The following is a 14013-nucleotide window of genomic DNA, read 5'->3' as shown; positions in this document are numbered from 1 at the left end:
CAATTAATAAAGATAATTTAACATTGTAAAATGATTAGGGATACCTTTGGGTGGTTTCTTACAAGGAAGGAGGTCTTTAAATACAGTACTATGTATTAGTTTTAATCCTTACTAAACTAATTATAAGCGATTCTGAACTGAAACCCCCTATACAAATTACCAAAGCCACACCCAAACCCCAACTGCACCCACACCAACTGGCCCTCCAGACCTTGCCTTCAGGCCCTTGTCCCGCAACCTCAGTTGGCTGACCACCATCTAGCCGATCTGTCTCTGAAACACACCCACGAAACAATTGGTATTCACTCATGCTTCACACCATCCACATCTTTGCCCTGGTGTCCCACCCTGACACCAAGTGGCAGGACCTGCTGCCACCTAAGGAGGACCAGTCTGTACTTCACTCTGGGTCTACTGCCCTCCTGGGATACTAGCTGATGGCTCCTTCATGGAATCATGAGCACAGGCATGTACCTGGCATGGTTCAAGAACTCCCCTGACACCTGTTCTTTCTGTGGCCAGAGGGAGATCCTGGCATACGTCTATGTAAGGTGTGTCAGATTGTAGACCCTCTTCTGGCTCCACTAGAACCTCTTACGGATATTCTGGCTGCACTGTCTCCCACACCTCCTTATCTAGTACACCCCATCCACGGGCCCAGAAAGTCACAAGACCTCATAATCAACCTCCTCCTGGTGCTGGCCAAGTCAGCCATCCATCATAGTAGGAGAAGGAAGCTGAATGGGGCACGGGTGCTCTGTGACTGTGGCCTAATTCCTGTGCCTTATCTGCTCACATATCACAGAGTTCCTCTGAAGAGCATCCACTGACTCCTTAGACTCCTTTAAGGAGCAGTGGGAGCTGTCTGGCATTCTCTGCTTGGTGCGTCCCCATCCCCCCCCAATCCCTCATTATTACCCTCTGACCTCACCTCTGACCTCACCTCTGACCCTGTTTTTTTCATTTGTTGTCTGATGTAACCACCTGATGCCTGGGTCCAGTGGTTCCTCATTCTTAATTGAGGGGGAAGGCCTTTTGTTTTGGGTAGGCCTGTGGATGCCCACCCTCAGTGCGTCAAACAGTACCCACACCAACTCTGAAAAAGTCTGAATCCAAACTTTGCAGGTTTACTACCCAGGCACTTCCTTAAAAAAAATAACAGACACACAGATTAAGGACAAAACTTTGGAACCAATGCACACTCTAGTGAGCACCTAATCACTCACGTAGTCTCATTGGGTTTCCACAATATGGCCTTAAGAAAAAAATTAGAAGAAAAATAAACAAACCAAAAATAATAGGTTGGGTTTATAAACAATAAATCCCGTTGAAAACGTGATCATTTTTGACTGAATTGCAAAATGAATAGATATATAAAAATAATTAGTCATGCAATTTTTATAGGGCCTCACAAAATGTTAACTTGAAGTTTAAATTATATTTGTTTTAGATATAAGGCTTGAAAGCTAAACAAAGATTGCAAACAGAAGGATAACACACACCCCAAGACAGCAGTGGTACAGATTCAGAGAGTTAGTGGGGTTTGGGAAGTGGGTAGAGATGAGACTAACCCACTCTGGGTCCTCTAACTGACTGGAGAAAGCCAGCAGGAGGGGAGATCTGCTGATGGCTATTCTCCAGCTTTACCTTTCACCTCTAACACAGGACAGGAACTTTTTAAACCCTGTCTTACAAAAAGGTCTAAAAGGATGGGGAGAATTTGAGGAAATATGGTTGAATCAAAGTGCTATTTTCTTTGATGCAATTTCAATAGACTCCCACAAGAAAGTCATAGAGCAACACCTGACATTGCATAAGTGTGTTATGCTGCATTGTCCAGATTCAATGTATGTAAATATGATGCCATATCTCTCAATTCCCATATCTCATCCTCTCCCTCCTCATTCCACCCTTTTCTGGGTGATACCTTCAAAGTTCGTGGGTGGTGGTAGTGCAAGGGGTCTGTACACTCTGAGATCATGGTGCTTCGTTCCATGGTCTGGCTCACACACAAACATTAGCCAGTGCAGAGAGTTCTCCTGCGATTAGTACTCTGTTTGCTGGTGTAAGAGTGAAAAATGGCCCAGATGTCATTGACGATGCCAAACCATGCTGTTATGACCTATGGGCTGAGTGTCAACATTCCGTTGCCTTGCACAGAAACATGCTATATAGAGACCCACACAGCTAGGTGTTCATGAATATACGGTGAGCAAATTTCACTCTCTCAATCAAATAATGAAAAGGACCTCTATGATAACACACTGCAATAATCCAGCCCTCATTACAAATTTTTAATTGACAGAAAAGAATAAAGAGGAACGATGGAACATAATCAAATCTCCCCCCAATAAATTACTTATATTTATACCAAATAGAGCAAAATGCAGCCAGAAAAACAAAGATAAAAATGTGATATCAAAATTATGTTCTGTACAAAGACTAAAATGTTAAGTAGAGCACCTGTTTGTGTGCAACAAAGGTCTTGTATGAAAGGGGGGAAGGCACAGCAAAACAGTACACAGGCTTTTACAGCATGTGTTTTTGCAAGGACTATAATACATGTTTTTAATCTATGAAACATCTGGGACCAAATTTGTACCTTTTTTTAAGATAGAATAGTTTTAAAGTTTGTAATCCAGTTTCTAAAATATAAAACTGCACAAAACTAACAGCACAGGGCTTTAGGCTTTTTTTGGGAATATAAAATATGCAGAATCCTACCAGGCCATATTGCCATGGGCTGTGTTGTCAAGGTGACAGAGTAGCTCCAGGGTTTGAGTGTTGCTTGATGAATCATCAGGGGATTCATGACTGCCTGATTCCAATTCCTTCGGCATCCTCCAAACAGCCGCACATGTCATGACTTTACTGTCTGAAGCTAAGCAACAGAGGATAATGTCAACAGATCATTGTACAGGAGACATACTGTACACATGCATCAACATCTACGCAAATCTTTAAGCAATGCACATCTGCTGTTTAAATATTTAAAATATTATATTAAGCTGAATTCAAAGAACATACCACACAGATAAAGGCGCAGACCTCAAGTCAGCAATCAGTTCACTGCAGAACTCATAATTAGCATACATTTAACCCACTTTTCCATGTTTTAAAGCCAAAATTCAGTTCTGATGAAAACAGATTTTCCAAGCCCCATTCCCCATATGTTCCTTTCAATTAATGTTAGAAATGAAAATGACCCCTTCTCAAGTGTATAGTTTGCACCTTAACGGTAATAATTTAGCCCCAATTTTAAAATTTCTTCTTGTGGATTTGCTGGGTTATCCCCAGTTTGCATGTATGGCACTAAGTCACATCCTTTGCTGTGAAAGACTGTTTAGCAAAGAGAGTTCTCCTCTAAACATATATGCATTCAAATTCCTCCCTTTAATTCCAGCAGTAAAAACAGAGTTTCCAAAAAAGACAAATACAGGATTTATTTTTATTTATTTTTAAAAAGCAGCAACATCTCTTGAAACCCCTTCATGTTTAAATTTGCCTTTAAAAAAAAAAATGATGTTGCAAAATATAGGTGTATCTATGAGAACAGTCTATCAGCACTAAAGGAAAAAGAATGTTGTGGGGCCCATCTTCATTCCTGCACCGTGTGTAGCAATTTGCATCAGTGCAAAGTGGGTGTAAGCATTACTAGATCAGAATGGCAATAATTTGCAACCACTTTGCACTGGTGCAAATTGCTATGCAACAGAAAATCTGGTCCAAGGTCAACAAGGGAATAGCACAGGGGTGGGCAAACTTTTTGGCCCAAAGGCCACATCTGGGAATAGAAATTATATGGCAGGCCATGAATGCTCAGAAAATTGGGAGTGGGAGGGGGTGAAGGCTCTGGTTGGGGGGTGCAGGCTCCAGGGTGGGACCAGAAATTAGGAGTTCAGGGTGAGGGAGGGGGCTCCAGGCTGGGGCAGAGGGGTTCGGAGGATGGGAGGGGGATCAGGGCTGGGGCAAGGGATTCAGGTGCAGGAAGGGGTGCAAGCTCCAGCTGGGGGTGCGGGCTCTGGGGTGGGACTAGGGATGAGAAGTTTGGGGTGCAGGAGGGTGCTCTGGGCTGGGATTGAGGGGTTTGGAGGGCGGGAGAGGGATCAGGGTTGGAGGAGGGGGTTGGAGCGCTGGAGGGGGCCAGGGGTGCAGGCTCTGGGCAGCACTTACCTCAAGCAGCTCCTGGAAACAGCAGCCCATGTCCCCCCCATGTCCTATGCAGAGCCGTGGCCAGGCAGCTCTGCACACTGCCCTGTCTGCAGGCACCGCCTCTGCAGCTCCCATTGGCTGCAGTTCCCAGCCAATGGGAGCTGGGGGATGGTGCTTGGGGAGGGGGCAGCGTGCAGAGCAGGAGCCAGAGCAGGGCCTTACTGCTGTTTCCGGGAGTGGCCGCAGACCCCACTCCCCAGCGGGAGCTCGAGGGCCAGATTAAAACAGCTGGTGGGCCACATCCGGCCCACAGGCCACAGTTTGCCCACCCCGAAATAGCAGGTCAGTACAAGATACTGCTGCACACAAAAATCTTACCATTGATGGCAATACTGAGGAGACCACTAATAGTAGGGGATTGGGTTGGGGGGGCAGTTTGGGGAAGATTGAATCCCTATTAAAATGGTCTATATGAAAATCCAATGGGTAAGTAATGGTTAATTTAAAAAAAAAACATTTCCTTTTGAAGAGTCGCTTTGTATTAGTAACAGAGATGAGGGACTTCCCTTTCTGAGTACATATGACTGGTTTTAGTCTGGAGCTATGAACTGAGGCGGTTCTGACGACTTTGAGAATTTAGGGAAAGGAAACGGACGCAACTGTACTACAAATCAGTATCTTGGACTAAGATGTCAGCAGCATGGATACAGAAACCAAACAAGTCCATATTATAAAGCAGTTTGACACAAATATATAAATAAGGCATACGAACTACTTCCCCAGGGACAGAAAGAGGGTAAGCATTTAATCCAAAATAATTAATAATAAATCTTAGTTATCAGTGAGATACAGGAAAAGTAACTAGATAAAAATTGGATGAAATTAGGAAAGACCAATGGAAGATGACAATGACTTCAAAGGAGGAGGGCTGAAGGGGAGGCTTAATTTACTGTGCAGAGTTCAGAATTTGTTATCTGGTAAATGTATACACTAGGATGTGACAAGAACAGAGTCTGGAATTTGTACATGAATTTGGTCAAAGAGGTGATTTAGAATCATACGGTGTTGGACAATCCCCTTTCGTCTGTTGCTATGCAAACAGACCTGTACTAATTGTAGTGCATGCTGAGTGATTGATCAATATTTAAAACTCAGCAAGTACTATGCCAAATTCCCCACTTCAATTCAATGTAGGTACTGAACAAAAAAGAAAAAGCAACTCTATACTGTATTGCTATTTTTCCTTACCAAAGGGTAAAGCATTGCACCTAACACACTAAGCACCTCCACCATACAAAGAAGAACTACCCACTTAAGCTAAATTTACAGTAAGTTCTGTGAAGACATAATTTCTTGAGAATGCTATGTTTGTGTACTCCGTATCAGCGATGAGAAAGCATATTGTTTAAAAAAAAAAAAAAAAAAAAAAAGCAAGCACTTGGAGGCTGTCCCACTAGCACCGAGAGATGCACAGAGAACCACGAAAGGAGTAAGCAGCTCAGAAGAGGCCATGGCACATAGACTCTCCAGAGTCTTAACTAGGGTTAAGATCCATAGTGCCTTTGGGGAGAAAATGGCAAGTGGTTTTCAGCTAGATTCTTTTGGGAGAGTGGTGAGTTTGGTATAGTCTTTGGTAGAAACTTCACTTTCATACTGTTGGTGGTGGTGGTGGTTTGGTTTGGTTTTTTTTCTGGCAAACTACCTATGACTAAGTTTGTCTAAAGGTAAAGATCATGATAAACTCCTCCTGCTCTCCATCAAAGGGTGAGGAAGACCCAGCACATCACCACTTTTTGCTTTAACAAATTTAAACCCTCTTTAACATCACTTCATTTCTTTGTCTGAGTCTGCTAGATGATCCACTATTATTATTTATATTTGTAGTGTAACCCACGCACCTTCTGGGTGTGGTGTTCTGTCCCATCTAGTGGCACTAAGACCACTTAGAGCAGAGGTGGGCAAACTACGGCCCGCGGGACCTTCCTGCCTGGCCTTTGAGCTCCCAGCCGGAAAGGCTAGCCCCCAGCCCCTCCCCTGATGTCCCCCCGTCCCCGTGGCCTCAGCTCGCCATGCCACCAGCACTCTGGGGAGCGGGTCTGCGAGCACGTGCTGGGCAGCGCGGCTGTGAGAGCCGCTGGCCTGCCCTGGTGCTCTAGACTGCGCGGCGTTGAGACTGCCAGTCCTGGTGCTCTGAGCAGCATGGTAAGGGGGCGGGGAGCGGGGGGATTGGATAAGGGGCAGGGAGTCTCAGGGGGCAGTGAGGAGACATGGGGTGGTTGGATAGGCGTGGGAGTCCTGGGGGGCCTGTCAAGGGGGGGAGGTGTGGATAGGGGTGGGGGCAGTCAGGGGACAGGGAAGGGTTGGATAGGGGGTGGAGTCCCAGGGGGGCAGTTAGGGGTGGGGGTTTCCAGGAGGGGGCGGTCAGGGGACAAGGAGCTGGGGGAGGGGGGTTGGATAGGTCAGGGGTTCTGAGGGCGGGAAGTGGGAGGGGGCGGATAGGGGGCAGGGGCCAGGCGGTTTTGGGAGACACAGCCTTCTCTACCCGGCTTTCCATAGAGTTTTGGAATCCGATGTGGCCCTCAGGCCAAAATGTTTGTCCACCCCTGACTTAGAGAGTTAAATGAGTCTGCTCTACAGCCTTGACTAACAGGCAGTTAGCTTTTAGCTCATGCTATAGAAGCTCATGCACTGAGCGCCAGTGGTCCCAGGTTTGATCACACCTGCCAACAACCGGGGTCTGTCAGCGTTACAGTAGTACTCAAGTGTGCTAGGCACTAAACATACGCACAGAAAGGCTTATCTCTCTGCCTGAAGAGCTAATAGTCTAAAAACAAAGACATTTTCCTGCAGTCATCTCCAGACTGCAATAGCTATAAGCGGAAATGAGTCTACCCTAAATGAGCTGGTTACTGAGACAGTGCCCATATGCAGCTTTACACTATCTATTATTTACTGAAAAACATGGTGGAGAACAACTGCACTCTGATAATTTCCTGTTCCATGAAACCCAAAGTGGAGATGCTGGCTCTGGAACACAAGAGTCCAGCAGAGATTGTGATCCAAATTTTAACCCTCTAAAGTTAACCCAGACTCTGAACATGTGAGCAAGACTCAACAGCCAAGCATCTAAGAACGAGAATTCTCCTTACCACCTCAATGCACCCTCATTTTGTGCCTTATTTCCAGCTACAGCCAAACCCTGATGCTTTAGAAGATAGCAAAAGATAGTTTTCTCTCTGGTGAAAGAACCAGGAAGGCCTGGAATAGATTGTAAAGCGTCAACCCATTATTACAGACGGAGTAAAGTTCTATTGTGGGTCATAACTCCTCAAACCAAATAATCAGCAGCTACAGATCTATAGGAGACTCAGTATAAAATAGCTCCACCTACATATGAACAAGGCTCCCACAGCTACCTTCTCAATGAATATACAACAAGGGGATCACTAACTGTACAGTACTTGCAGAATTTGCCATACATCCATACATTTCACACCCATGTTACTTTGGAAGTCTCATTACTTTAAATTTTCCATTTTTACTACTATTGAACAGTATCACTTTAGCCCTTGATTTGTCTTGTTCCCTTAGAAAAGATGTGAACCTGCACCTTCATGCAAATAGAAATGTATATTTCATTATGCAAGATGCCACCCTATGGAATTCCCTTTGGAGATCTCTGCTACAGTCTTAACTCTCCCCAGTTGTGATATGCAATAGCTTTTTACCACCTTCTCACATACTATTTTTCAGATACAATATCAAACATTTTTTCTATAACTTTATACGCATGCAGTACTCATCATGTTACACAGTTAAATAATGATTCCAAATATATTTGACTTAAATCAAAAAATCTTTTCTTTCGAAAACTATGTAATTTAATTTGCAATATTTTTATTGTTTATTTTTAGGAAAGTACAAAACAAAAAGGGGACATTTAAATGAATAAAGGAGTTATTACTGATATTTAGATAAAAAATGCAAACATACAAGGCTACTTCACTGGACCTTTAAGGTTCTTTCTTTTAAGCCACTTAATCATAAGTCACATAGCATATTAATTTCTTTCCAAGCAGCCACCAAGCCTTTCTTAGGCCACATCTACATTAAAGGATTTTTCCTCCCCATTGGTGGTACCCATGTGTAAATATACAGCTATAGTTACTTCTACTGTTTGTTTTTACACCAACACAACCTGCTGACATTCTCTTTGACTAGACACCATTGGAACACCTATCTTCAAGAACCTTATGAGGTACACTCAAAAGGAACTACTCTCCTGCTTACCTTAAGAAGTCTGTAGATTACAGTCCCTCAGTGAACCTTAAAGTCTGAAACTCTTACCTTACAAAAAACCTCAGTGAATGAGGCAAGGACTTCTACTGAACGTTTGCCACATTCCCTGCTCATCTTACAAGGCTGAGCCCTTGTCTCATTCACTGTACACCTTCTATACATTTTTCTCTGTTGATCTACATTACTTAAGTGCACCCATACAGCGTGGCCTCGTTTAGCTGCACACTTTACAAGTAGAGTGAGAAAATGTACTGGCATGCGCAGAGTGCAATTTTTGGTGGGTCACAATTCAGTTAAATCAATACCAGTTTTCAGTGAAGTACTCAAAAGAACTTCTCAATGGGGGCTATTTCCATGCTATTTCAACTTTCCATCACAACAACAACTGCTCAAAAAGAAGTTGCAAGAATGTGTTGTAAACATGTGAAGTATCCTATTTTCTCACCCCCAAACATGCTCCCTCTTGGACTCCAAAACAGTTGAATAATATTTGTTCCAACTCAAAGTATTCCCCTTTGAGAAGAGGTCAAGGATGAAAGAAAAATTTGAGTCTAAAAGGTGAACACTTCAGAAAGTTGTAAGCAATGATAAGAATTAAAGGAGAAAGATGTGTAATCTTAGCTACTAGTCTGCTGCTGCTCCTGCTTTACAGTGCATTACATACAGTAATCCACTGGCTCTCAACCTTTCCAGACTACTGTACCCCTTTCAGTAGTCTGATTTGTTTTACGTACCCCAAGTTTCACCTCACACTTAAAAACTACTTGCTTACAAAATCAGACTTAAAAATACAAAAGTGTCACAGCACTCTATTACTGAAAATTTGCTTCTTTTCTTGTTATTACCATATAATTATAAAATAAATCAATTGGAATATAGATATTGTACTTATATTTCAGTGTACAGTATAAAAAGAGCAGTATAAACAAGTAATTGTCTGTATGAAATTTTAGTTTGTATTGACTTCGCGAGCGCTTTTTATGTAGCCTGTTCTAAAACTAGGTAAATATCTAGATGAGCTGAAATGACCCCGGAAGACCTTTGTGTACCCCCAGGAGTACGCATACCCCTGGTTCAGAACTACTGCAGTAATCAACCCACTTAACCAAACATAAGCTGGAATGCAGTAGTCCCTATACATGCCTCTGCAATGCTACACAAACATCTAGGAGCTGGAAGCAAACGAAAAATGTCAACGAAGAAAGGCCAGAACTGATTCCAGATGTATACATTTGATCAGGACACTTGGAGACTTCCCCTTTATGAAAGGTGGCATGGGACCTATTATAGATTCATAGAGTTTAAAGCCAAAAGGAACTGCTGCAATCACCTAATTCAGTAGTTTTCAACCTGGGAGCTGCAAACTATGTCTAATATCTCCAAAGGGCCCACACCTCCATTTTAAAATTTTTAGGGGTCCGCAAATGTAAAAAGGTTGAAAGATGACTGACCTAGTTTGACCTCACGTAAGACAAAGGCCAAAGAGTTTCACCCAATAATTCCTGCAGTTGAGGGAATTATTCTTCCCTAATATGTAAGCAAATACCTCAGGTCCACAAGTTTACAGACTGGACAGTAATGGTTGAAAGAGAGCCATTTACAATCACTACACAGAAATGGGGTTTGTTTTGGGGGCTTTTTAAGTAGAGTATATACTGGAAAGCTGCAACAACTTGAGCGATTGGGTATTAAGTAAATTTGTATTTGGAGACTTTCTGAAAAAAATTATCTTCCTTGATAAACAGCAGCTTTAAAAAGGGACATAGCATATAATTTCAATGGATATACTGAGAAACTGTTTCATATTTAGATGACTGACATGGTAAATCTGAATAGATCCATTAGAAGCAGCTGCAGTCCAGCACACCAATGTGGATAATAAGTATACTGAATTAGAGTTCTGTTATTATATAAGAAAAAAAACTACACTCACTGGTGTTTGAGCCATAGGTGACTTTCTGAACTAAACAGCTTTAATTTTTAAAATTTTTCTCTCACACTATCTTCCTTCCTCCGCCCTATTCTCTCCCGTACCCCACCCCCTCCCCGAAAGTAGCTAGAGACAGAAGAAATCCAGTTAAGAAAAAAACGGTTACTAACTTTCCATAACTGTTGTTCAAGATGTGTTGCTCATGTCCATTCCATGACCTGCCCTTCTACCCTTTGTCGATGGACTGCAGGGATGACCGAGAGGGGGAAAGATTCCGTTTGGAGGCCCAAGTGAAATGTCTCCACTTACCCAAATAGGCCACCTTTGTGAAGGGTTTTCTGCTACCTAGCAAGATTTTCTGGACCTGCTCCAAGCAGGCTCGCTCCTCTGGGTTCAGCCGTGCAGTAGCCACGCTGTCAGGTACAGGGAGGCGAGGTTCAGGTGGAGCAAGCGGCCTTGGTTCTGTGAGATTAAGTCTGGGCGTAGCGGGGTTGTTACCGAGAAGCCAGGAGTGTGCCAAACCAATGCTGGCATGTCCACACCGGCGCTATCAAGATAACTTTTGCCTTGTCCTTCTTGATCTTTAGGAGGATGTTGTGAACCAAGGGTATCAGTGGAAAAGCGTACACAACAGCCCCTTCATCATGAGAATAGAAAATATCAGACAGGGAACCCTTGCTGAGCCCATGCATGAAGCAGAACTTTTAGCATTTCCTGTTCTGTGTGGTGGCGAACAGGTCCACCTGGGGAGTCCTCCACTTCTGGAAGATGGCATTGAATACCTCTGGGTGAAGGGACCACTCATGGTGAGAAGACCTGCTTAGGTGATCCGCCAATGCATTGCGGTCTCCTGGGAGGTGTGACACCTCAAAGTCCCACAGTCAGAGAGTCTCTTGACACAGGAACAAGCTCCCCCTTGCTTATTAATGTAAAGCATCGAAGCCGTGTTGTCCGTCAAGACCTGCATTACCTTCCCTGAGAGATGGGGAAGGAACACCTGGCAGGCCAAGCATTTGGCCCCGAGTTCCCTGACATTTATGTGCAGGGCGAGTTCTTCTTGGGACCAGAGGCCCTGTGTTCTGAGACTGCCAACTCCCCAGCCCAAGTCTGAAGTGTTGGAGATTAGAATCACTGACAGGTATGGGGCAGTGATTGGCAGCCCATTCAGCACCGACTCAGGGTCTATCCACCAAGTCAACAATGCCAAAACAGACGACGGGATCGTGAGAGTCAAGACTAGGTGGTGCCTGCCCGGGACGTAAACTGACACCAGCCACAGTTGCAGGGGTCTGAAATGCAGCCGCGCATACTGCGCCACTGTGCCATGTGGACTAGCGACTTGAGGAATACCCAAGCGGTCGTGAGCTGGTAGTCCTGACTCAGGCGATTAGCTCCAACACAGTTTGGAACCAGGCTTCCAGCAGGTAGCCTCTGGCCTGAGTGGAGTCAAACACGGCCCCTATAAATTCTATTCTCTGTACTAGAACTAGTGTTGATTTCTGCTCGTTTATTAGCAGACCCAACTCTCGACAGGTGGCCCTTACTACGTCAAAGCAGTGCTGCACCTGAGCCTGCAAACAGCCCTTGAGTAGCTAATCATCAAGGTATGGGTAGATTTGGATGCCCCGACATCTCAGGTAAGCTGCAACCACCGCCATACACTTTGTAAAAACCCTTGGGGCTGCCGATAGTCTGAAGGGCAGCAAGGTGAACTGGCAGTGGCGTTGGCCCACCGCAAATCAGTGCCCACGGAAGATGGAAATGTGGAAATACACATCCTTTAAGTCAAGGGTAGCATACTAGTCTCCTGGACCCAGGGAGGGAATGATGGAGACCATGCGGAACTTCAACTTCCTGAGATATTTGTTGAGGCAACGCAAGTCCAGGATGGGCCTGAAGCCCCCTTTGGCCTTTGGGATTATGAAATATCAAGAGTAAAACCCCTTCCCTGTCAAATCTTGAGGAACTTCCTCCATGGCTCCCACACGCAGGGGGGGTTACGCCTCCTGGGTGAGAAGTTGCTAATGAAAAGGGTCCCTGAAAAGGGATGGGTTTGTGCAGTGGAAGGGAGGGCTGCACAGAAATTGCCAGTGTGTACACAGTTGACACAGTACTGAGTGCCCAAAGGTTCAATGTTATGTGGGACCACGCAGTCTGGAAGGGAAACAAGCAGTCCAGAAACAAAAGGGGGGGGATGGATCCAGGTATGCAGTCCTCGGACATACCCTCAAAAGGCCTGCATAGACCCACCAGGGTATCTACCCAAGCTTGACTGAGAGGCTGAGGCAGAAGACAAGGACTACCAGTGTTTATAGCCCTTTCCCTTCTTTCTAAAGGGTTTGCGCCTGGGAGACCCTGAGAACCTGGGAGGCAGTTGCAGCCAGAAGTGTTTTCTGGAGGTTGCAGGCATGTACCGGCCCAGAGAAGGTAGCCTTGCCCTTGAATCTTTCAGGCCATGCAGCTTGGCATCCCTCTGTTCAGAGAGCAACGCATTGCCCTTGAAAGGAAGGTCCTGGACCAACCGCTGCACCTTGTGGGAAAGGCCCGATGACTGGAGCCACGAACATCACCTCATGACTGCAGTAACCACTGATCTGGCTGCCAAGTCAGCTGCATCCAAGGCTGCCTTGAGAGAGGCTCTGACCAGTCTTGCCTTCCTCCAGGATAGCAGCGAACTCCTGCTTAGACTCCTGTGGGAAGGAGTTTCTGAAATTGGTCATTGAGTCCCACAAATTAAAGTCATAGTTCCCCAGCAGGGCCTGTTGGTTTAATCTGATGAGGTTCAACAAGGACAAGTACAGAGTCCTGCACTTAGCAAGGAAGAATCCCATGCACTGTTACAGGCTGGGGACTGATTGGCTAAGAAGCAATTCTGCAGAAAAGGACCTGAGGATTACAGCGGATGAGAAACTGGATATGAATCAGCAGGGTGCCCTTGTTGCCAAGAAGGCCAATGGCATATTGGGCTGTATTAGTAGGAGCATTGCCAGCAGATCGAGGGAAGTGATTATTCCCCTCTACTCGGCACTGGTGAGGCCACACCTGGAGTATTGTGTCCAGTTTTGCTCCCCCCACTACAGAAGGGATGTGGACAAATTGGAGAGAATCCAGCAGAGGGCAACAAAAACAATTAGGGGGCTTGGGCACATGACTTACGAGGAGAGGCTGAGGGAACTGGGGTTATTTAGTCTGCAGAAGAGAAGGGTGAGGTGGGATTTAATAGCAGCCTTCAACTACCTGAAGGGGGGTTCCAAAGAGGATGGAGCTAGGCTGTTCTCAGGGTGGCAGATGACAGAACAAGAAGCAATGGTCTCAAGTTGCAGTGGGGAGGTCTAGGTTGGATATTAGGAAACACTATTTCACTAGGAGGGTGATGAAGCACTGGAATGGGTTAGCTAGGGAGGTGGTGGAATCTCCAGCCTTAGAGGTTTTTAAGTCTCGGCTTGAAAAAGCCTTGGCTGGGATGATTTAGTTGGTGTTGGTCCTGCTTTGAGCAGGGGGTTGGACTAGATGACCTCCTGAGGTCTCTTCCAACCCTAACCTTCTATGATTCTATGACAGGGGTGGGCAAACTTTTTTGCCCGAGGGCCACATCGGGGTTGCGAAACTGTATGGAGGGTCGCGTAGGGAAG

The 14013-nt window shown here is 45.1% G+C and overlaps 1 protein-coding gene across 4 annotated transcripts in view; it reads right to left on the bottom strand.

Moving 5' to 3' along the window:
- The window catches only part of EIPR1 (EARP complex and GARP complex interacting protein 1), a 151112-nt gene that overhangs the window by 72810 nt on the left and 64289 nt on the right, over positions 1-14013 (bottom strand). For all 4 annotated transcript variants that reach the window (XM_074947711.1, XM_074947710.1, XM_074947713.1 and 1 more), the window contains one exon: positions 2725-2881. In XM_074947711.1, coding sequence (XP_074803812.1) covers positions 2725-2881 — 157 coding nt within the window. The remainder of the gene's footprint in view (positions 1-2724; positions 2882-14013) is intronic.

Source organism: Natator depressus, chromosome 3, assembly GCF_965152275.1.
Source record: "Natator depressus isolate rNatDep1 chromosome 3, rNatDep2.hap1, whole genome shotgun sequence".
Lineage (NCBI taxonomy): Eukaryota > Metazoa > Chordata > Testudines > Cheloniidae > Natator > Natator depressus.
Note: the sequence above shows the minus strand (reverse complement) of the source record. Positions and strands in the feature narration are given on the sequence as shown.